Source organism: Cylas formicarius, unplaced genomic scaffold (assembly GCF_029955315.1).
Source record: "Cylas formicarius isolate icCylForm1 unplaced genomic scaffold, icCylForm1.1 PGA_scaffold_10__41_contigs__length_53128322, whole genome shotgun sequence".
NCBI classification, from domain to species: Eukaryota; Metazoa; Arthropoda; class Insecta; order Coleoptera; family Brentidae; genus Cylas; species Cylas formicarius.
The window spans coordinates 29,349,601-29,375,864 of NW_026844214.1; the positions used below are offsets into that span (position 1 = coordinate 29,349,601).

The 26,264-nt window shown below is 33.1% G+C and overlaps 1 protein-coding gene across 2 annotated transcripts in view; it reads left to right on the forward strand.

Annotated features, from left to right (window-relative positions):
* LOC132705127 (protein Wnt-1-like) overlaps window positions 1–26,264 on the forward strand; it is a 94,301-nt gene that overhangs the window by 61,417 nt on the left and 6,620 nt on the right. For both annotated transcript variants that reach the window (XM_060675563.1, XM_060675569.1), the window contains exons 2-3: window positions 20,581–20,716; window positions 26,083–26,203. In XM_060675563.1, coding sequence (XP_060531546.1) covers window positions 20,581–20,716; window positions 26,083–26,203 — 257 coding nt within the window. The remainder of the gene's footprint in view (window positions 1–20,580; window positions 20,717–26,082; window positions 26,204–26,264) is intronic.

Sequence of the window (26,264 nt, forward strand, 5' to 3'; positions counted from 1 at the left end):
CGTTAGTTTTTTGGTAAATTTTCGCAAAACAACACGAATACATTCACTGACATGACCGTGAGAATTGACAAACGTCACAATTCAAAGAGTGGGGAAATATCTCCGAAAACCTCCGATTGCTCCCAAACCTGTGCGGTAAAATACCGGAAATGTCCGAAGTGGCGCGGGAGTAGAAAAACTATTTTAAAATACAGATTTAGTATTCAAAATTTATTTCTGTTTTTTTTTATTATTATTTATTTATTAAGCTGCCTATTATTTTGGAGAACTATACCAAAATTTGTTTTCCACTCCCTACTCCAAATTAGCAAATTAGGCACCGATCAAGCGTGCATGGAAGCGGCGTTTATCAAACGTATGTCATAATATGCATCCATTGGTCAAAATACATAATTAATTGATTCTAGAGTCAATTTTTGCAATTGCCGCTAATAGCAAAACACATTATAATTCTTTGCAGTTTTAGACGCCTGTTTCATTCCGTCATTTGCTTTTTGATAATAAACTTAAAGTGGGTTTTCAGAATTTTTGTCTTGCTTTGTACAATGTAAAGCAGTATGCAGGAGGAATAATTAAGCATCCACTGAGCTCATTAAAGTGAATATAAACTGCCAAAATGAATTTATGTGATTTCCTTTTATAGTGTACCTATATAAACATTGAACTCACATAATCTCGCTTCCTTATCTCACTTGTTCTTCCCGAAAAATTATCTTTCACTCACATTGTATGATAATTGTCAAATTCCAGGTTTACTTTGTAAATGTCTTGCGACATATAACTTTCACAAACAATGTTTTCTGTGTAATAGTGCTTTACGTTCCCTTCCTGGAAAAGGGCAGACTAGATTATTAGGTTAAAATATTAAAATAAAAAAAAATCATAAGAGCGAATACGGGTAAAAATTTATTTCCGAATTTTCTACTTCTCCTACTACTATCAAATGTAAATGCGCATTTTGAATCATTAATTTAGACAATACTTATGTTGATGCTTCATAACTATTACATGAGTAATAGATTTGTATTGTCATAAAGAAATGCAATGTGAAAATTGTAAGCTAATGAGAAAATACGGGGACACGAATGAATATTGCTTGTTTTAAATAACTATTTTTTTTGCATTTGTCTGTATGTAAATGAAAAAATGTTCGAAACCAGCTATTCTGAGCAACGTTTATAATGTATAGTGTTTATAGTGTATAATTTTTTTAAGTAAAAAAAGAAAAGATTAAAAACGTAAAAGTGCTAAGATACGAAAGTTATAATTGCTTTTATTTAATCAAAGTACCGCAAACTCAAAGTGAAGTTAAGTAGAAAAATCGAAAATTATTTTTTACCTTTTCTCAACTTTTTAGACTAATCTTAATATTTTCACTCAAGCAATCCGCAGCTTTATTGTCTATTGTGAGATTAAGTATGGGACACCCTGAATATCAACATTTTGGTCCATTGAGATACAATTATGATATTCAATAAAAGAACATATTTTTCCCTAATTTCGTCACAGTGAGTAAAAATTATTCGAAACTATCAATTTTGGATATAAAGTATTGCTCAAATGTTGCCCAGTAATAAACCTAAATCCCAAAAGAGCTTTTGTTTTGGTGGAATTTAATAATTTACTTTGGTAGCATAGTTCTATAAAATGCTTAGTTCAAGATTTAAAATATTTATTTTATTATTTAGATTTTATTTTCTCAAAAGGACAAAGTAAATATCTTTTTTCTTCTTCTTCTTAAGGTGGCGATAATTCCGGAGAACTCGTTTCGATCCTGTACCGCTCTAAAGATTGCATCGAGGTGTGTCCAGTCTGGAATGTATTTCCTTCTATACTCCCTATACTGCCCTTCATAATCACCTTCAGGAATTGGTATTTAGAGTTTCTGAATATGTTACCCAGGTAGGCTGCTTTTCTTTTTTTCAGAATTAGGAGCAAATCTATTTATCCTCTAATTTTGTTTTTATTATGTATTATGATGTGCCCATGAAACTTTAAGCATTCTTCTGAACATCCACATTTCGAAAACCTCCAGCCCAGTCCAGTCAAGCATTATGGGACCGAATATACTGCCTTGTTTGACAGAAATGCAACTCACTTAAACGTTTTTCCGAGAATATATTATCTCCTTTAGTTATGTAATACCTATTTTGTAAAAAGTTGCTAGAAAGTACTTTTTAGCAAAATTCCACGAGCCATGGTTTCAAATGCACATTCCAAATCAACAAATATAATTTTTTCTACTCCCGTCTGCAAAATGCATAATTACCCACCTATCTAGCTTGCGGGAAGCGTCACTTTACCACGCCAGTTTCGTTTCCCACATCCGGACATTTCCGGGATTTTACCGCACAGATTTGGGAGCAATCGGATGTATTCGGAGATATTTCTCACGCTTTGAATTTTGACTTTTGTCAATTCTGACGGTCATGTCAGTGAGTGTATTCGTGTTTTTTGCGAAAATGTACCCAAAAACTAACGGTCATAGAAAAAGTATAGTAGGCAACACGTTCGGTAAACTTTTCAAGTCACTCATTTATTAAACATTCGTCCCGCTCGTGTCAAATAAACTCGTGAATCAAATGCTCTTTACCGTACTTGTTGCATAATATACTATTAATATCAATATTAAATAATAGCAACGTTGATTTTTCAACACTTGCGACATTTGCTCGCGATTTCACAAAACGAAAAATTCTTCATTTACCTTGCAAATTATGACGATTTTTCATCGTTGTGTGTTTGCAACATACCGGCTTAACGTATTTTAGTTTTCGCGCAGCAAGTTGGGAAATGTTGAAGACCATACTGCTTCCTCGGAATAACCACCCGTAAGCAGCATTTCTTCCAATATAATGCCCATGGCAACAAGCTTTAACGATCGGAGTCATAAACTCAAAGCCGTATTGCCATATCATCAAAATGAACCCCGCTACCGTTTAATACCCACCTTAATGGCAAACTGTAAACCCGAAATGCACTATTAACTGAGGATATCGCCTCGTTTCGGACGCACGAAAATATGTTTACATCTGGGTGCATTTGGATATTGACATGTGTTTTTGGAAACGGTATATGAATATGCGACGGATCTATTTGTAATTTTTTCAACCTTATAATACAATTTAATAATAACCATACAGTATGAAATTCTGGAGAGAATTAAGGAATCGGTAAGTTTTAACTTAATTGCTGTGTCCAAAATATCTTTATTACAGTAGAGAATCCGAAGCTTGTAAAACGATTTCTGGATCAATGAAGCTACATGACCTTCGAAACGCAGATTATTATCCAAATGCAGACCCAAATTTTTGCATTCGACAACCGGCCGTAAGAGAAGGTCATTTAAGTAAATTTTGGCAGCTTCTAGAGTAATTATTTTTCCTTTATCTTTACCAAAAACTATGAGTTGCGTCTTATTTTCGTTAAGTAACAGACCGTGCTTACTAGAAATATCACTGAGAGCACGTAGGTCATTGTTTATATTATTAACGGCGGTATTAATTTGAGAGTAATTAAAAGAGAGATATTCTTGAGTGGCGTCTGCGTACTGATGGGAGGAACAATGCTTAATAAATTTACAGAAGTCGGTGGTATAAACGGAAAACAGCATCGTACCTAAAATACTACCCTGTGCTACACCTTTGGGAATATTTATATAATTGGAATAGCTGTTATTGAAGAATACTCTTTGACACTGATCAGAAAAGTAACTTTTGAAAAACTGCAACACACCAGCCCCCACACCAAAGTATTTCAGTTTAGCAAAGAGCAGGCGGTGGTCCAAGGTGTCAAATGCCTTGCTATAATCAAGTAATATTAAGCAGGTATTCAGACCTACATCATTTGCCCGAAATATATCATCACAAACTTTTAAAAGAGCCGTATTTGTACCATAATGTGCCCTAAAGCCCGAATGCGTTGGAGGTAGAATATTGTGCCGAGCTATAAAATCTCCAAGCTGCTTCTCAACAACTTTTTCTAGTACTTCAGATATAGTAGGGAGAATGCCGATAGGTCGGAATTGAGAAACATCATGCGGTTGAGATGTTTTAGGGACAGGAATGACGTTAGCGTATTTCCAGGGTTTAGGGAATTTGTTAGTAGACAAGCACTTATTAATAATATACGTAATATGCGGCAAAAGTTGGGGGATAACGTATACTGTCATCTTCCTATCAATCCCATCAGGCCCCACGGCGTGAGTTCTAATTTGTTGTATTATTATTCCTACTTCATTAGGGTTAACACTTGAAAATGAGAACTTTTCTGGATTTGAAGGGTTATTGTGGCAGAACTGGTTAATGAAATCATTATTTATGTCTCTTTGAGGGGTATCATTATAAAAGTATTGATTATGTTCATTAGCATCCGCAATATTTGAGACATCTGTATTTACTGAAGGTCCGAAATACACATTAAGATATCTAAGTACACGCCAGAAGCTTTTTGGATCCGTAAGAAACTTGTGTTGTAAAAAAGCCTTTTTCTCCGACTTAACAGCCATATTTACAAGATTTCTCAACCCCTTGTATTCAATCCAGGTTTGTTCGGCTTTCTGTTTCTTATATTATTATTTTTAAGTTTTCCGAGAGCCAAGGAGCTGGCGGTTTTGTTATCTTCGCAGTTTTTAAAGGAGCATGCAAGCTGAACACTTCCAGTAAGTTAGTATTAAAAAACTCCACCATTTTATCGACGTCAGTTAGTTCGAATATTTCATCCCAATTAATATTGTTTAAATCAAATAGAAAATGTTCGTAACAAAAATTAGAAAAATCCCTCTAGGTTTTTAAAAATTCTTTGGGTTTAGATTTAGGTATCACGATATTCGGAGAGGTACTGACAATTGAGTCAATGAGAGGTGAGGCGCTATGACTAACCCTGGTAGGTTCCCGAATATGTTGAAAAAGACCGTATTTCCTCAAAAAATTGGAAAAAATAGCGGAACCATTATTACAATTCACTCCAAGAAGGTCAACGTTGAAGTCACCTCCAAATATAACGTAATAATATTCAGGAATTAATCGCACTAAGGTGATTTCAAGTGACTGCAGACAGTTATTCAGATTCAAGTGGGGTAGTCTGTAAAGGTTTTCCAAACAAACCTTCCTACCAGCAATATTAATAGATATCCACATTTGTTCAAGCGCTACATTGTTATAGACGATATTATCAAGAACTTTGTGTTTTAGATTCTTTCTACCATCACGATCATACCTTAACAATTAATAATTTTCAATATTAAATGGTACACTAGAAATATTTGGGCTAATCCAAGCTTCGGATAAACCAATAATGTCTAAAGACAGATCATTAATTGTTGAGGAAAAAAGATCAAAAGAAGTACGTAGAGACCGAACATTAAAATGACAATACTCAAGCAGCGCTTGTCCCATATAATTATGAGTTTTCTGCGTTTTTCTGCTCCAAAAAATATTATGCAACTTAAAAATAAAACAAAACATAAGCAAGTTCCCAAACCAAAAACCATAGTGTTTATTGTTCATAACCCGCTTAACAAAAAGGAAACCAAAAAAATATGTAACTCATCACACTAAAAAAAAAAGCATCGCCTGATCTATATATAGGCGTATCGCATCGATACAGCAGTAAGCCCAAAAAAAAGCAACAAGAATGCACGCTTTAAAAAACTTTATCAGTCTTATTTTAGATCGTCCTCCGTTGAAATTACAGATATTTCACGTGTCTGGCCATTCCAGTGGTATATTCTCCCTCCAGATGTCCAGACCCTAGCTGTACCAAACTTCTTTTTTGCCAACAGTAGCAAGTCATACCTGATTTTGGTGAGATCCTCAAAGACGGAATAACCAGTATTTTTAAGTGATCTTTTGGCGCTGAAAATAGCATTTCTTTTCCACCCATGGACAAAAGTACCCAGCAAAATACGAAATTTATCCCCGCCGCCTTGCCCTATTCTAAAGGCGCAGTCCAAGTCTTCCTTGCTACAGGAAACTCCTAGTTCATCATTCAGAAACGACACAAGGACTTCAACTGAGTCCTCATTCTCACTTTCATCAACGCCGTGGAAACGAAGCGAATTCTTTTTGATCATCTGACTATTTTGATCGATTGCAGCTTTTAAGTTACGCAAGTCCATAGAATTGTTGCCAACAGTAAGTTGAAGAGATTTCAAGCTATCACTCAAATTCGAAAGTTGGCCATCGCTACTATCAAAATGCTGAGAAAGATTTACCTCAATCTGCTTGTAGAAGTTAGTACAGACTCAATTTCTCCACATCATCTCCAGATCCAGCCTCACTAGAAGATGCGTTACGGGTCTTTCATCCGCCAGCCATAGTTACCACTTTATTGACACGATCGGACTAGCACAGTAAGTTTGAGGTTAGATGATGTTTTACTTGAAATAACTTCCAAACGCAAAAGGTCTTCAACAAAAAGTATGTAATGATGAAAATATGAGTACTGAGACACACTGTGGGGTATTTGCAATAATTAATTTAAACAAAATTCCACTAAACTGAATTAAAAATATGGAGCCGGTAAACACGCACTATGCACACATGCCTCGTTTATCGTATTCTGTATTCTATATCGTATTTAATATAAATTTGTAAATCTAAGTTCAAATTGTTAGGCATTCTAAAATGGAAACTAACGTTGACAGTTGTGCTAAATAATAACATTCTAAAATAGCATATTATGCTACAAGTTTGATAAACTCCATCTATACTATACTTTACTTTTTTTGCCACTATTAGTTTTTGGGTATACTTGTGAGAAATATCAGGATTATACTCTAGTCAGAGCAGTTGTGCAGTTACGTCACGTATAGTGTGTCAATGTACGACATCGAGTAATGAACTAACTGCAAAATAGGGATCTTGCACAAAATTTTAATTTGAAAAATATTTGTAAATATGTAATAAATATAAGCAACAAAAAATGTAAAATTTAAATCCTCTTTGAAACGCGCTGTCATTGGCTGTAACCGGTTGTGACGTCAATTCGTTCGCCAGCCTTACGATAGCACCGAGAAGCCATTTGAAAACGACAACGCGTTCGTCTTGGTGGTTTTGATTTTAATTTTAGTCTTGAAACTGTGGGTTGCTTTTATTATCTTTTGTTTAGTATCAACAAAAAAGTTTTTAAAATGACCGAAGCAGATTTTTTACCTTTAGTGGATATGTTTATGGTGACATCTTAAGTACAAAACACCGAAAGTTTTTTTTTGCTGAGGTTCACGGTGTAGCCACCGGTTTTAAACCAATATAATATTGTAATCAGCTTAAAGTTTTCTAGATTTTAAAATTCCAATGGTATATCAAAGAAAATGTAAATTACTCAACAAAAAAAAAACAAAAAATATATTTTTTTAACTAGTGAAAACCTAAATGTAAGTATATTGCCATTGATAACTTAAAATGTTCTTTATCAGTATAAATCAGGAGGCCATTCATAAGGAGATTGCAATAGGATGGCTGCAAGTTCGAGGAGTTAAAAATGTGTGCACGGGTAACGCTAAAGTGACATCTGTACATAATGTTAACAAAAAACCACGGCTTTTATTTTCTGGTAAATGAATAAAAAGTTTTACGGGATGTATTCAAACACGATGGCACGGTTTGTATATTGTTTTTATGTTGCGTTCATTATTATCATTATCATTATCACTATGCACAAATACAAACTAGCGTAGATTAAATACAGACACACCTTTACACAAACCAAAAATAAACGTAAATAATATAGGTCTCGGCCTGTAACCTGAGAATAATACTTTAACATCTCGCTGCGTCTATCGAAAAGCAGCGGTATGACGTCACGCGTTTAGCGTCGTTTAAAAGTAATAACCAGGTGTCACAACTTGAATTATTTATTGCAACTTAAATATTGCGTTTTCAGTTTTGATATTTGCTATGCGTTATTTCCATACATTAACAAATGTATTAAAGGAATAAAAAATAAATATTCAAGTTCCCTGTTGCTCTGACTGGACTTTACATTCACGTGTGACGTGGCCGTCAGTATTGACAAATGTCAAAATCCCCGAAAACATAGGTTCGCCCCCAAACCGAAAATGTCCGATGTACCTCCCAGTCGTAGGTAATGAAAGTAACGTTTTAGTGACACTCTCCGCACGTTCGATGGTATAATTGGATATTTTAGAGTAGGGGAAAAGGGCATTTATAATAGGTTAGAAGTTTGTATTAGTTCAGCGGTGGTATAATCTAAAAATATAAAAATAAATCATCTAGTGCTAAAAATACTTAAAGTTCCAGAAACAATTTTCAAAATAGGCCCAGGTCATTCTATAGTCAGTAGTCGTCTGTCCTAAATTTTTGGATTGTGTATGTTTCAATATTTTTTGAAATTCGTTTTATAGTTATTCGTTATCGGTCTCAAAAATTTACATTTTTGAAACAAAAAATTAGTAAATTATCGAATTTCTTAGCTGTGAGTTTTACTATTACGAAATTTTTGGGACGCCAATGTATGACCATTAAAAGATATTCAGCTTTATTAAAGTGGTGTTTGTAAATATTTCAAAAAAATGGTGCACTATGGCCGTATGCCAAATTTGAAACCTATTTAGTTCTCCAGAACTTCTGATTAATTAATTGGAAGTTTATACATTCATTATCATTGTAGGTATCAACAAAAAAAATATATTTCAAAACAAAAAACACTTCATTGCTTCGTTGCATTTGTTCACTACAGTTTGCTATTCCAAAGCAATTTAGATAAAATGGTTTACCTATACAAACCCAACTGCAAAGTAAATTCGTTCAATAGCTTGCGATGATTAATGTGGATCCATTAACAAAAAGGAATCTTAGCTTTAAAAGTCGACTCAGTACACCTTTGTACATCGAACAAAAATATCAAATGAGTTAGAACTTTGTTATTGTTTATTTTTTTAATAAACAATAACAATATTTCCAGGCGCATCCGTACTTCATTAAACCATTTTTACAGTATTATTCAACTTTCCAAAATGTTGGAATTCGTGTGAAATTTCAAGTTTTATATGTTTATGTAATAATTACGATGTTTACTAATCTATTTTTTATGTATCTGATCTGTTAGTGATGGATGGACATGTCGTTTATTTTTCATGTACCGCAATCGGGTGAGCTTTAAGTCAGTTTACGTTTCCGAAAATCATTTCTAGCCTATTATTTCGTAGATGAAGATTCTTGAGAGAAGATTTAACGAAAATATTAAACAAAAAAAATAAAGTAGGTACCTTGTATGTATTTCCGGGTGATTTTATTTCCAAAAAGTGATCCTTTGTCCTTTGATTAGAGGCAGATTCTAAAGTGCACACCATCTGAAGAGTGTTCGCGATCGTTATCAATTATTTTTTCAAAGATTATCCTTCGATTAAACAGCAATTTATTAAACCATCATTCAGTTTCCTGTTGCAACGTTAATTTATTTGTTAATTTGAAGAAAGGAGAGATGTTAATAATAAATTCCGCGATCGGCAAACAAGTTCCAAGATGTAAAAGGAACAACACGTAACTGAACTTTATGGTGTTAAGAAATGTACGGTGTGATTCAAGTTCGAATAAATTTACATACATGTGGTGAACTTCAAAACTGATGTTATCAGATTATTTATCGTGCCATTCAATTAAATTTAATCTTTTATTCACTCAACTGCAGGGAAATATAGCTGATACAACATTTTTTTCCTCTGGTCATATTTTTGAAAAATATTTACCAATAATAGCAAAGTTGTTAGCCACTTTTGAACCAATGGCAGCTACCATTTACACTAGAGCAAATTATTTTCTTAGAGATTTTTGCTATATATAGCAACGCCTGGCACGTGGTGACAAAAGGCAGTAGAAAAAGTTATATACATACCTTTAGAATAAAATGCATTTCCTTCCTTAAATGGTGATTGGTACATCTAATGTAAAATGTACTTACATATTTAAAAATTCCAGTTTGTTTTCCACTTTTACTTTTTTATTTTGCAATCTATAGTTTTGACTGCATTTTTTTTATTCCTGTTTATGCGATCGGGCAATAGGGGGACTGCGTATCGTGTTTCTACTTCTTCCTGCTGTGTTCGACTAATTAATGCGGGATTGGCCAGAGGCGTGCAATCGCGTAGAGGGCGCCAATCGTGATGCATTGGCTGACATTGTTGAAAGAACAAAAGCCGCTTTGTATGCTCTGTTCCCTTTGATTGTTCTATATAACTATTGTCGGGCCATAAAGACTAATCATAGATGTGAGTACGAGTATGAAACTGGGTTTAATTGGCCAGCACCGATGGCGCTGGCGGTGGATCTTGCCATTAAAATGTCGGGAACAAATTTCTCCAAAGGGTTTTTTAAACATATCAGTGAATTTCATATAATGCCGTAATTTTTTTTAACTTAATTCCTAAGAGTCTCCTTTGATCTAGCAGCACAAAATTTGAAAATCAGTAATAGGTTCAAAACTCAAAAATCAAAAAGTTATTTTCAAAATATCTGGTCTTATGTGAGCATTTGGTAGCTAAATATTGAAATAAATATTTCATAGATGCAAATAATTATTTAAAACCATTTCTATCAATTTCCAATATTACGTACGGAATGAGATTGACAAACAAGCAATGACATGCTAACAATTATTAACGGATGTATGGATTCCTTAGATGACGTCACCTTGCGAGACATGTATGCATTTTATATATGTAATTTTAAAATGTTTAGTGCTAAGAATTCCCTCCTGAATTTAAATAATGTAATTGGAGTCACGAAAATCTTTTGAGAAGTTTCAATCGTTTCAAGAATTTACAATGATTCTCCTGCGAAATTTGGAATTTTGGGATACACAGAAGGTATGCTGTTTTTCTAGACAAAACCTAAAACATCTCGCTTGAATTTCTGTGACTTGTATTTTATCATCTTTTTATATTCATTTAACGTTTTATCCCACATTAATACAGTGTGTCGCGGCTTAGATGAGGCAAGGCTACTTTTTCATGAAATGAAAAGTGTAAAATGAAAGTTTTTACCTTCTCTATACCCGAACTACAAAGGATGTCTAAAAATGGTACATTTTCAAAGTCACCCTGTATCCAATCCAAATCTAAATCCAAATCCGAGATAGCGATGACATTTCAGTTTTAGTTTGATTAATAACTGAGATTTGCCGTAAAAGCATCAAAAATGGAACACACTGTTCAAGCACTTGCAACTAGTAATACTGTCGTTTGATTATACTGAAACTAAAGCATTGTTCTCATTTTTCATAGCAATTGTAGTATAATTATTTGATTGTAAATGCCACTTCATAAACTAGAAACGCCACAAACCATAGCTGTCCTATAATTAGCAGGCCGGGCCATATTTTTTGTTTCTCAAGTTTTAAAGAAGTTATGACCTGCGAAATTAGTTATAGTACATTCGGTACAAACTATTTTACTATCGGACGATCTTGATTTCTCCAGTTTTTCAGGTTTATATCGCTAGAACTATATTTTTGTTTGTATATATTTTATATTGTTACTATGTATTCCCACTTTCACTGATGGTTACCCCACCAAGGCCCATAAACCTCGTGAATACATTCCCTACCACCGATTTATATTTCAAACGTCATAAAAGATATCGCCCCCGCATTACAGACAATACGTCAATATTTCATCCGTGGCGACACAATGCAACCCCTATTTCCAAAACCGTCGCTTTCCTTTAATAAGAAAACACAAATTTTGTTCGTTCGGTCGCATGCTGACGATCATCGACTTGCAATTTTCCAGAGGCAGCATAAACTACCGTGGACGCAGTTACTTTTTATGATCGTCGTAAACTGTATTCGGGGAAAATAATTCGGAAACGAAAACCCACCGGGCCTCGCGATGTGGACAATGGCCGAACAAATCATGCGTATTGATAGCTAATGTTATAAATTGTCGGGGACATAAAGTTTGTGGGTACGAAAATTGGAAAAATATTAAATGCCCAAGCGTGCAAGCACGTAAAGATTTTACTTGCGGAGTGCGCATTAAACAATATTAAAAAATCATTGCGATACGATATGCTAATATTGGGGCAACGTTCGTACTATTTATTACAGAAAATTCATGATTCCTAAAAGCTTTAAGACCTTCGGAATTTTTCAGTATTTTTTAAAGATTTAATAGCTTACTTGCAATAGAACAGATTATAACAACAAAAAACAACCAATTCTGCACACTCCTTAAAAAATTATGAATTTTGTCAAACTTATTCTCTTTAATACTAAAAATTTTCATTTCACCTAGAGTTTCGCTTTTAATGCAATAAATTTTGCGGGAAAGGCAAATTTTCTTTAGAGCACAATGTAAGTACTACACTTCTTTGGATGAATGAGAAGTGAAAAGTAATCTTCAAAACTTCTAGAACTTATCAAACTTTGCTTGGCATCCGTTCTATTTTAAAATTAAGGAAACACCGATTTTTATGTCCACTTTCCATAATGAAGGATCGTTTTATAACACGAACCAAAAGTGATAATTTAAAAAATCCTCAACTTTGAAAACACTGTACGTATTGACAATTCGGAAACACTAATACAATGTCAATACCACTTAGAAATCGATAGTCGATTGCCGACGTTGGTATTATCTCTTTTTCGACACGGACCTAACTATTACATTTGCGTTTGCGGGAGCAAACGATCTGAAATTCAAATTTCGTAGCAATGAGATTGAATAATTTATCAGTTGAACATTATTATTTGTTATGGATGAAAATTATGTATAACGCTGTTGGTAAATTTGTGTTGTTTTGTGTTTTCTAGTGAGAACCTATCTCAAATAGGTATATTGTATCTAGTAAAAAAAACAGCGCAATCACTTTGCCGATTTTGAAAAAGACTTCATGTTAATATTTTGTCACTCAATTGATAAGAAATTAAAATAAATTGGTCGTAAGTATTGCATAATTGGGCATTATGCTGCTCAATAATTAATACTTAAGTAATAAACATTTAATTTATCATTAAGTGGGCACTTCAAAGATTTAATACAGTAAAATATAGTGCGTCTCACAGTTGATGGAGCATTAGAGGTTTTGGGAAAAGGAATGTAGGAATTTGCCTAAAATTTTACAATAGTCACTTTATTGACAAAACATTTTTTGTTAATCATTATTCAACAAGTGAAAAAAAACAATTAAAATGGACGCAGATTATTCAAATGAAGTCCTGAGAAACCTTTTTATTATTTATGGAAAGTGTGAATAAAATAACAAGAGAGCATGCCGAAGGATCGACGAAGTGTATCCTGACTTGCTACATTTGTATTTAAGAAACTTTACACAAAAATAAATAAATAAAATTGCTTTTATTTAGAAAACCTTTGCATTTAGTTACAGGAATATTATACATCAATAGAAAGCAATTTTAATTCAACACATTTTTTTACCAATTTTTTCTAAGGAGGTGCACATTGCAAAGGGCACTGCTCTACGGGAATCAAAATTTCAGGATGTTGACAAACCACAGCCTTGATCTAAACTTTCAAGTACTCTAGCATTAAGAATTTAAGTTAGGATCTATTTTAAACGAAAAATATAAAAATTAATTAATACATCCCCTAGAGATCAGATCAAAGGTTAGAAAGAGTTAGCATAGCTGGAGTATACTCGGTATCCGATTAAATAAAATAAAATTGTCGCTACTTTTCGATAGATGCGGCAACACTGCGATCCTGTAACATATCCATAGAGTATAATCAAAAACCAAGGACCAAATTTTCAGCAAATTTCTACCACCCGTTTGTCTAAAATGTCTAATGTCCATAATTTTTTTTTCTTCATAAAATTTAAGTAATTAGTAAAATTAAGGTAATATGTAGATATTTATGATAAATTGTGCGAAGCGTACACAATATTGTTGACAGTATGGTGGATGCCCATAAGAACACGAAGTTTACCCTTAAGCGAATCTCCCAAAATAGTTTTAGCAGAAAACAGTTTCTCACTTCTCTCAAACGAGAACAATATAAATTTCAAATTGTCATCTGTATTAAACTTTTTAAAACTTATTTCATTTTGAAATTCTTTTTATAATTAAAAAAAAACATTCACATCGCATTTAGAATAGCACCACGGAAAAATAATGTAGGGAGTGTTTCATTACATAAAAGTGGTTGTTAGGCATAGTAGATATTAAAACAATTTTTTGGATAATAAAATACTAAGAATATTAATATATAATTATTAAATAATATTAATATTAAATAAGTCGAGGCAGATTATTCTGGGAACATCTTTAGAGAAAAAAATGAACTTCATCCAAAACAACAAGAAATTTTTGGAAACCCCTATTTGTAGGCATTTTTTGCAAAACGAACTTTATAACATTAAAATCTAGTAGTGATTGTTTTCCTATTAATTAATTTCCTTGGCAACTTCGTCTCCCTTATTACGTTTGTGTAGTGTATGATTTTGCTGCCACTCAGCACAGTTTTTATAGCAAGGTAAAAAAAAGGGTTTTGATAACAGCGTCGCGTCGGTCGGCTACCTGCATAATACGTCAATGTCATTTTGTGCCTGGGCTTGGACATAGTGAAATTAAATAAAATCGCGGAAAACTACTAAAATTGGCAAAAACTCAATTGAAAGCGAGTGCTCTAAAACAATGCGAAAACGTTGGCAATGGAGGAAACTTGTGCAATTACAACATGAGTTTCAGAAACTGAAAAAGAAATTTGTGAAATCATCCCCTTCGTCGTCTAGCACTATGGACGACAGTGAAGACGACCGCATATTCGTAAGTAACACTAAATTACGTAATTATGATACCACCGAATTTTAATATTAGAATTCATTTTAATATACTAACAAGCCGCAGTCGAGCATTCTTTGTTCTCGACTAGCTAAAAACAACGTTTGTTTTTTTTTGCTTTTTGTGAGCATGACTCATTGTTGTACTTTTTAGTGAGTAGAATCTATATACATATATTTGAAGAATATATACAAGTCTAAACAGTATTTCTGGTCTGTTGCCTAAGATATTTATTTAGCTACTCGAAATGAAGGCACCCCCAAAATAAAAAAGAATGGCATTAACAGACGCCTGATTTACAGGTCACAAATGACAAAACGAATGTTCAAGCAGTAACAGATGCTTGATTAGAAATGGCTACATATGCAACCAATTAATAAGTCTTACATTTACAGATGTGGACGCAAGCATTAGTACCCCCCCCCCCGCCAAATGGAACAGAGTCCTATCAATGAAATGAACGAAACCAACATACCAGCAGCAGATACTGCCAACCAAACGAACCCACAACACTGGATGTCAACCAGACGTTCTTGTGACCTCGAGAGACAAACCAAAATATGTAGATCAAATCTTTGGAGAGGAAATTCATCAAGCAGCTTCAGAAAGATGGGAAGTATACCTCAAAAAAAGTATAAACATTGAAGAAAAAGTAATCTTATTGAAGCACACCCACCACCACAAAATTGTGAGGCACTAAAACCCCCAATATTAAATGTTGAAATGGAAGTCGCCTTAAAAAGCTCCACCATCAAGCAAGACGTGTTTCTAAGCCACGTACAAAAACTTTTATCTGCTAGTTTAAGTGCAATTTCAAAATCACTCACCAAAGTGGTGAAAGACCAAGCTACAAGTATCGATGACAAAACCGAATTATTACCAGCACTTATAGATGCCTCGAAAGCAATTGCGGGGACCTATCAGTCGCCCTCGTTACACAGGCGATATCTAATTATGTCGCATCTGAAAGAAAACTGCCACAAAACTGTGCAAAACTCTCTAATTGAGGAAAATCTTTTTGGAACCAACCTTCAAGAATATTTTAAAATGTCACAAACGATTACTCAAGAACGGCGCCTACCAACTACTAATAAGCTTCAACATCGAAACAGAATTTTCGGGCACATGCCTTGAAATACCACAAGTATCAAACAAATCGCAAACCACGAAAAAAGCCAAATGGCAAGTTTAGATTTATTTTATACTTAAAAACCTAAATAAATTCATCGTTATGCCCTATTTTAAAATACAGAATCCCACAGTAGCTCAAAATATGATCTCAAAAAATAACTTTCTTGCCAAACTCGACTTAGTAAATGCATACTTTTTTATACCTATACATAAACGGTACAGGAAATACTAATTCGAATTCAATTTTCATTTTATGGCAATTTACATGCCTTCCATTTGGCCTTAGTATAGCGCTTTTCGTATTTAGAAAAATCTTTAAACCCATTCTAAAAAAACTTAGATCAGCTGGAGTTCAAACTGTTGATTATAAAGACTATCTAAATAACATATCAAGAGTATTACAACCTTTAAGATTGCTAAGATTGTTTTGCCGAACTACCTTGAAACAAATTTCAACTGGTGGCTGTAAAATATAAGCATAACAGTGCGAACTTGTCTAAAACAGGATGGAGTGGATACTCAATGGGACAAAGCGCCTGATTTTTGATCAGCGACCAAAAAAAAAACCATATTAATGCTGTAGAAATGAAAGCAGCCTATTATAGCTTAAGATGCTTGACACAGCACTTGACAACTAAAAATGTTTGTTACGAATTCATAATATTACAGTAATTTCATGTATCAATCGCATGGGAAGCCTTAGATATTCATGGTTAAATACTATCGCCCGGCAAATTTGGCAATACTGTGAAAAAAGAGATATTTCTCCGTTTTCTTCATTCAAAACAAAATTATATTGCAGACAAGAAATCTCGAACATGCACAACCGAATTGTAATATGAATTTTCATTTCATTTGCATTTCAAAAAATTATAAATATTTTGGGTGCACTAGATAGACTTAATTGCGTCATATTCGAATAGCAAAAGGAAAAAAAAAATATTTCGTGGAAATCAGATCCATATTACGTGGCGGTTGAAGCGTTTACTATAATTTCTATTTTTGTGCCTTCCCCGCCGCTTTGTTTAATTTAGTTAAACAGTACAGAAGTTCTTAAAAGATAAAGCTTGCGGTATCTTCATTGTTCCCTTATTGCCAGGTCAACCTTGGTATCCATTATTCAGAAACTTGCTGATGGACAAATCGGTCATACTTAAACCAAACAGAAGTCTTCCTCTATCTCCTTTGAGGGAACCTGACTCATTGTGTGCATCACTTACCCTGGTGGCAATGAAATTATTCGAAATAAAAAAAATGTACCTCGTACTGCTATCCCCTTTATAATAGCCACGATCTCATGTGTCACCACCTGGTGGCAATATTGCATAAGAAAGAACATCTACAGCAATGAGGGGTTTCACATTATAGATGTTCTACAAAACCTATTCGAAAAAGGCTATTTAATAGTAAATTCGTAGCGCTCGGCCTTAAATTTAATTTTTGAACTTTCATTCAAACGACGAAACATTAATTAAAAGGTTTATTAAAGGATTTTTAACATAAAACCGCCTAGACCCAGGTATGAAGTGACGGAGCCCATGTTACTTCGTACTAACCAAATCGTGCTTAATTACTTGGAACCTTTGTATCCATTAACCTCTTTAACTCTAGAAAAACTTACCTTAAAGCTTGCTCCCTTAGTAGCTCTAACTACAGCCCACAGGGCTGAGACACTCTCCAAAATATCTGTAGAAAATATCGAATCCGAATCCAGTGTGTGACTCACAAAAGACCTTTCGGTCCGGCTAGCAGCCAAACCATAGATGGATCAAAATGACGCTAAAGAAAAATGGCATAAACACTGACATATTTAAAAGTCATAGCGTCAGACACGCTGCAACGTCAACAGCATTTACAAATGGAGTAAACATCGATCTAATTTACAAAATATAAGGTTGGAAAGAGATGTCGGGAACGTTTGCAAAATTCTATAATGGGCCTATTATTTCAAACCCTTGTGACTTTGCAAACCGCATACTCTCTAAAAATTAATACATTGATAACAATATAATAATTAATAAATTTAGTAAATTGTTATCTTAATTGTTGTTAAATGTTGTGTTATGTTAATAATGTTAAATGTATTAATGTTTGTAGAAACTAATGTTAGACAATACATACTTAGTTCTCGTAATGTTGGGCAACGTATAGATATTATATACTACTAAAATTTGTTCAATGATTTAAATAATTTGAAAATTGAGAAACTGTATTATTTTAATATCATTAGTTCATTATGTACGAATACAACATATTGTAATCGGGCAAGATAGTTATCTCGTTCGCCTTTAAACAGCTACACAAACGTAATGAGTGAGACGAAGTTGCGAAGGAAAATTAATTGATCAAACGACTTACCTTACCTTAATTTTTCGAGCGACTTCGTCGAACCTCATTACTCACATATAAATAATTATTAACATTATTAATCCCAAACCCTCGACCCAACCCTCCTTAATCCAGCCTCCAAAATCATATATACGTGTTAGCCGACCGACGCGACGCTCTTATCAGAGAACCCTTTTTTTACCTTGTTATAAAAACTGTGCCGACTAGGATCAAAATCATACATTACACAAACGTAATGAGGTTTGCTAGAAAAATTAAAATCGAACTTCTTTAAGGTAAGTCGTAAGATCTATGAATTTTATATCGTTATATGCGAGGGTTTGAATTAAAGATTATTAGAGCAGGCAAAATAAATTCAAAGCTTTCACCGGTTATTTGATGGTTGGTTAGAACGTTTACAGAGAACCGAAAATAGTTTTGTTGCTGAAAATTTGGGTGCTTGAGTTTTTGAGTTAAATAAAATCCACTGCTTTATTCTAATTATTTTTGCTTAATACTTTCTTGTAACCATTTAGTACGGTTTTCTAAATATCAACTATTTGCCTTTTTTTTCCAAAATATCATACCTAAAATTAAAAGTTAGCTAGATTTTTAACTCGCAAAAAGTTTAAAATTTGGTAGAAATTTGCAAAAGCCCCGTATATTAGGTACATATAGATAAATTCTTATTATTCCATGGTACATATTAGTGTTGGGGCTGGTCAATTCACCGTCAATTCACTTCCTTAATTGACTAGTCAAATTCTATTAGTCAAATTCTATCAAAATGTTTTAAATAACATCTTGCAATTGTAGAGTGTTATCTATCATAATTTAATAATAATATCTACTTTATAATAAATTATTATGCGTTTGTAATATCCAACTTACCTATAACCCTGTTCAAGGAGTACCCGAATACTATACTAGCGATTCGGGGAATCTCAATAAAATCATCCACCCCATTTAGTTCTCAGAACGAGGCGACGGCGACGTAACGCACAATATAAATAAATAACTGTTATTTATTATTTTTATTATTATTATTTATTTTTTATCAGCATTTTTACAACAAGAAATCTGCATCAGGCATTACATAAGCCTAAAAATAGTAAACTAATAAGCATCTATCAACGTGTGATTTCAAATACTCAGATACAAATTATAATTTTTACTCATTTGTTAGAAAGGCGCGGGTCATTCATATATTTATAATAAGATAAGCAAACCGTTTTGACCCACATGAGTCCAAACTCCACTGTAAATTAGGCAAGTGGTAGCAAATTGTTTAGTGTTACATACGGAACAGATCTGATCGGTTTAATTAAGTAAGCGCAGCCTTTATAGCAGAATTTCAGAAAAAATGTTATTACTCAATCTTAACTGTACGATAATTCTTAAAATACACATTGGCAGTTGACAATTTAAATAGCTGGATGGTAGAGCAGAGGTTGCAGAGCTTGAGTAAAAATTCGTGTAGTGTGAACCGACTTCAGTGGTGAGACCTGCTTCAAAAAAAATTGTTTTAAAACATTCTAACCCACGAAACAGCTTTCTAATATGACATGTTTATTGATTAGAAATAGCTGCTGATCAAAACACAGTCTCGGAAGACGACTCTCGTATATTCTTAACATAAGAAAGGTGAGGCAAGATTTAAATATTTGGTAAATTAATTGTGTGGAAGCTGTTTCAGGGCGAAGCAAAGCACTTGAAGTTGATTTCAAAGATCCTTCTGAAATAAATAAATATAAATTTCATTATATTTTTAAAATTATTTCGGTCAATTGACTGGTCAGTTGACTGTGTCAATTGACACAAATAAATTTGACCGGTTAATTCCACAAGCCTAGTACATATACAGGATCGTTTCAATTGATGATTCTGGAAATGATTAAAACTTCAGCCGATATATTTTTTATAATTCTAAATAATAATGATATTTACAAATTTCCTTTACAATGGTGTAGGAAGGTTTTCAAAATTTCTTCGACTACGACACTGAGACGAAATAAGCTAAAATACAAATCCAAATCCAGCTCTATCAGATACCTCATTATGACACAAAATAGTATGGTTGTGGAAAAATATTGTGAATTACGTTACATTCCACTTTGCTCCTTATCAACCTAATTTGCGTTTGTGTTATTCGTTCTATTGATATAGGCCCAGGGTATCAAGTTCGAATCACATCGTACATACACGTTGTAATCCTCAGAACAATAAAACTTTATTCTTATAAATTTAATTATAATTAAACACGAAATATGATTTACCAATGTGAGCGAAAATAATGAATACAAAATAAAATCTTAATTATCCAGTTACGTCATATGAATCTAATCTAGTAAATTGTTGTAGGCAGTTAGGATCGGAACTAACAATAAAGGAATCGCTTGAGCTTACACCAGATGAACATAGAAATAAGTGCCAGAAGATAGATTTCTTCGTAGAGAAACAAAGGCAATTATGTGAAAAATATGATTTGATTTTACCGGTAAGTAATAGTAATAAAAATAGTAATAATGATTAAAAAAATATTTTTTGATTTATCCCAAAACACTTTATCCCAATAAAATGGCCTTTTTTGCAATTAATAATTTAATTTTTAATTAAATTAAAAGAATTACTTTTCTAATATTGTCCTGCGTGCAATTCATTACAATTTCTCACCGGCTGCAAGAGGACGCTGTAGTCTCCGCTGGCGTTTTAGGGTTGACGGTACCTTAGACGTTTACGGCGAACGGTACATTAGATTTTTCTGAAAATTATTTTAGTTCCTGAAGCGGCGATGATCTAAAATATTTAACGCTGCGACGTTGCGGCTTCTTTGAAAAAGTAGCATCATCATTGAAATTTAAATGGGACACCATGTATATTATTGCATTTTTCGATCCGTTAATACGTTATGATTGTTTTCGAATAATAGGTTCGTTTCTTTAGTGGTTCTCGAAAAATTAATTTATTCTTTAATTTTTGGTCAAAACATAAATTCAATTAAATTTTTATTACTACGGCACTGGCGCCAGTATAAAGCAAAAATTTTGGACGTAGCTTAAAGGGAAATTAGTTCTATATCATACAGGATTGGCCAAACTAATGATTACGTATTACAAAAATGGTGGAAAGTGCATTTTTTTAAATGTAGAACCAATTATCCCTTTCAAATGATGTATCATGCCCCTATAACTAAATCGTTTGGTTTCTAAAATTAAAGCAAGTTTCTCTGAAAACTGGATTACTTTGGCATAATTCATTTTTACGTGGCCATAAAATATTCGTCTTATGTTAAATAATTCATTTTCCGTTTCACAGTTCAATAAAAACTTAGTCATTATTAATTGTGGTGCAAATTTTGTCTATAAAGGCGGTTCAAAATGGAAGGAAACCAGTATTCGAATGCTGTTTGCATTAATTTGTTTATTATGCATGGACAATGCAACCACATTATAGTCATGACATGCAGAAAATTTAAAGAAACGAATCCTGATTTACAACACATGAACCATAGAAAATTTGACAGAATTAAGAGCTTAACATAAGCTTAAATGAGTTTAACAAACCATTTTATGAAAAATATTTTAAAATATGTTTACAACAATAAAATTAAAAATGAATCCCATTTTTACATTAGGTGTTCGAAGTGTTAATTTAAAGTTCGTTGAAATGGACTGATGGCAGTAGCCTTCTTTATCTTCGATAGATCTATTTGTTCAAAGCATCGGTACAATCCGATGACGTAACTCTTCCTTGCTCTGCACCGGCGTCAAATACACGCGTGGATTTAGCGCACCCCATAGGTAAAAATCTAGTGTTGGGAGATCTTCGACCCCAAATAATTCGTATTATTCTTGTGACACCTTTTCAGTGCAGTGAGTCGGTAAAGTCTGTTCATAGATATAAGAAAGTGACTAACTGATATGAATTAAGGAAAGACCCGGGCAAGCTGTAAGAATTAAATATGGCCGAACAGGTCCCTACTTTGCTTAGAATTTAATTATTTGGAGTTTTAGGAAAGATACTAAACAATATTTATCTATGTATGTGTTTATGTTTAAATCTAAAATAAAATTACAAATTATTTTTATTACCTACTTAAATTACTTAAAATATAATAATATATCATATATAATATATATCGCTATCATCGCCTGTTCTAATTATTATTTGTTCTATATTATTTGCAATATGGATATGCGATTTTTCTGCTTTTTCTATATGTTTAACAGAATTTGCTCAACCTTGTTGTTAAAAACTTCGGTGTCTATAAGTTTGACCACATTGGAGTTAACACGGGGAAAAACATTGTTACGACGAATGGCAGATTTCAGTTGGTGCCAAATATGTTCAATGGGATTAAATATACAGTGGTAAGGTGAAAGCCTTAAAACAGTATGCCCTAGATTTTTTGCATAATTATCACAGACGTATTCCTTTTGTAGGTTCAAGCTTTGTAGAACCTCAATTAATTGCTTGATCTTGATCACTTTCATCTACACTCGAGAAAATGTCAACATCGCTTCTTTTTTTCCTCGCTGAAATGGGATTATTCACAATTTTCCATACAGTTGATGGCGCGTTTGTTTTACACTTATCAGTTGAATCAACCCAACCCTTCTCCGGGGTATCATAAGTGTCGAACCAGGTTTCATCCAAGTAAATAATTGGCCTTTGTTGTTCTCTGTAAATCCTATTTTTTCCTAGATATTCCAGTCGCCATTTCCGAATTCTAAAAGATTCCATTAAAACTTGCCTTTTGTCAGTTTTTTTAAATCTAAAACCCATGTGTTGAATACACTTCCATAAGGTAGTTCTGCCACATTTAACACCGGTTTTATCTTTTTCAAGCCTCCTAATTAAGATATCTGATGTAGGCACGCTTTGTTCCTTGTATAACTGGTAAATTTTACGCCGTATTATATCTTGATCACTTGCATCTACACTCGAGAAAATGTCAACATCGCTTTTTTTCCTCGCTGAAATGGGATTATTCACAATTTTCCATACAGTTGATGTTGGAATTTTCGTCAATGTGGCCGTTTTTTCTAAAGATGCTTGCTTGCGTTCAATTAGAGTCACATAAACATTGTTTATAACTTCCTTACTCTCAATAGAATAGTGTTTTCTACATTTGGGCGGGAGCATCTCCTGAGATACACTAGACTCGCACATATTTTGCATAATTCGCACACGATTCAACACACGCTGTATTACACACGAAATTAGAATGATTACTAATAAACTTAAAGTAAGTAGTATACCAAACCAAAGAATATATAGTAGGTACAGTAGGTATAAAATTATTTTCTATTGCGGACCACAATTTTACCTGAATTTAAATTCCGAAACTTTAGGTAATAATCTTGTTGCATTGTATGTTAATGACCACCCTTGGATAATCCCATTTAAAAGCAATTGGTCAGTTTCTTATATCTATGAACAGGCCATACCCCATCTAGTTGGAACCAAACGGTCCGATGTTCCCGATGGCTAACATTCTCCAGAAAATCATTTAGCACTGTTCTTAATATTTGAAGGTATCTTGAGCCATTAAATTTATTAACTTAAATTAAATTAAAAACTTACTTTATTATCTTTTAACAAGCACCACTCATTTAAACTAAATTTCCTTTGAAATACCATCACCTTTGTGGCATGAGGATTGTAGACACACCCTCTTTTGAAAATTTTGCTTCGTCGCCCACCTAAAAGATGCCAAAGTAATCTAGTTTTCAGAGAAACTTTTATTTCAGAAATCAAACGTTTTAAATATAGGGACGTGCCACGTTATTTGAAAGGGGACCACCATTTTTGAATCTTGTAGTCAAATCATTACTTTTGACGAACCCTGTATGATATAGAACTAATTTCGATATTAAGAAATTCTGTTGGGTATTTGCCTAAGCTATGTTCAAAATTTTAACTTTCTACTACAAAGGGACAAATTTTCTCGAAAACCGCTAAAGATAAGTATAGGGATGTAATATCCAAAAACAATCATTAAGTATTAACGGAGCGGAAAATTCAATAATAGATATCGTGTCCCATTTAAAATTTCAATATTGATGCTTCTTTTCTGAAGAAGCGGCAACGTCGCACCTTTAAAAAATTTAGTTCGATGGAGCATCGCCGCTTACCACCAACCGCGAAACACCCTGTATACATATAAATATCCTTTTTTGGTTCTCATAAATATCGTCTCTCTCTTCCAGAAGGTGAATACAAAAAACTCACTCACTACAACCGACAAGTTTATGGATAATCAAATATTTGCTATTACCGTAGATTAAACTCAGACGCTAATAAAAGAGCTGGTTAAGAACCTTTCAAACTGTTGGTTTACACAGCATTGTGAAAATTAGAAAATTTTGTCTGAAATTGTTTATAGTAAATATTGTCATGCAACGAACAAGACAGTTGTCACACCTTGAGATTATTTATGCCTTAAGTTAGGTTGGAAAAACTAACACATATTTTTTTTATTGCCGATTAAATACATATTCTCTTAAATTTTTGAACCCTTACAATATTTTCGTGTTTATGGCGAAATCGAGTTGCAAAAATGTCAATGTCACAATAACTCCACATATTTACACCATCAAACAAATAAGTTAGTCATTCAAGTATTTAATAATCATGTCAGCATGAAACAACTTTGTTGTATTTACAGCTGCCCTAAACTTTTATGGTTCATTTTTATTTTGTTAGGTCCCTTTTATATATTCCTTCTTATTTTATATTTACTTTCATGCAATATGCCTTTGTGTAACCCACCACATCGATATGTTTAATTTAACTACGGAAATTTTCCGTGGAAATTTTCCATGTTCTCCGATATTTTGGTTTACTTGTGCTTTTTGACGAAATGAAAAATGTTTTCACTGATTATATAAACCTTAACCTGTTTTCGTGTATGTAACTGGTTACTTTTCAAAAAAATATAGGCCAAATATTAAAACAATGTTTTAAAACACTTCCTTCTATTCATCCTTGTGAAAATTTTTCTGTCAATTATTTTATATCATTATATACGATATATATTATATCATTATAACTTTTTTAGAGCGGGCAACCTAAATTCAAAGCCTGCACAATTAAAAATAGTTTTTTGGTTTTTAACTATTTTTTTTTCTCCAAAATATCATAACACTAAAACTTTGACTTAGCTATCTAGAATTTAAACTCTCAAAAATCTTAAAATTTGATTGCAGATTGCGAAAGCGTTAGATACATCTAGATAAATGATTATTTCATAGTACATATACAGGATCGTTCAAATTGTGACGATTCTGAAGAATGCTTAAAACTTCATTTTTTCCAATAAGTCAGCCTGTATATGTTTTAGAATTCAAAAATATAATAAAAATAGCTCGAAGGACTACGACTTTTGGTAATTCTCGAGAACAGTGATACAGTCCACATTGTTTCAACCGGCATCATTAAGAGAAACAGAAATTGATCCTGTCTGGTACTGTACAATAACCATAAACGTCCTTTAAAATGATATAGAATAGAAGGAAGGTTTTTAAAATTGTAATTCCACAAATCACATTGTGTGGCTTATTTATTTTAATTAGTCACAGTATGCCCTGCTGTTTGCAAACAGTTGCTAAGTATAATAATATTTTTAAATTCTTTGCACCAAACTCCATATTCTGCCAAATTTGAAGTGGAGAAATTAAGAATTGTCATATTTACAGCAAGAACTTAATTTTTAAGTTTCAACACAATGTATTTCCTTAATTTCATCAAAATAGACCTAAAAAATCTGAAAAACTCTCTATTTTTGCTGTAGAAAATCTCTAATAACTCCAAATCATTGAAGTGGACACCCTGTATATCGTGATGATTTTTTTGTTTTAGATAGTAGGTAGCGGTGCAAAACTAGCAAAAGATGAATGTCAACACCAGTTCCAGTTCAGCAGATGGAACTGTACTACGTTCGATAACAAGAACAATTCGTTCGGAAATGTAGTAGCCATACGTAAGTGGGTGTAATTTAATTTATATCTGGTTAGTTTTTTTAACTAAAATAGCTCCTAGTC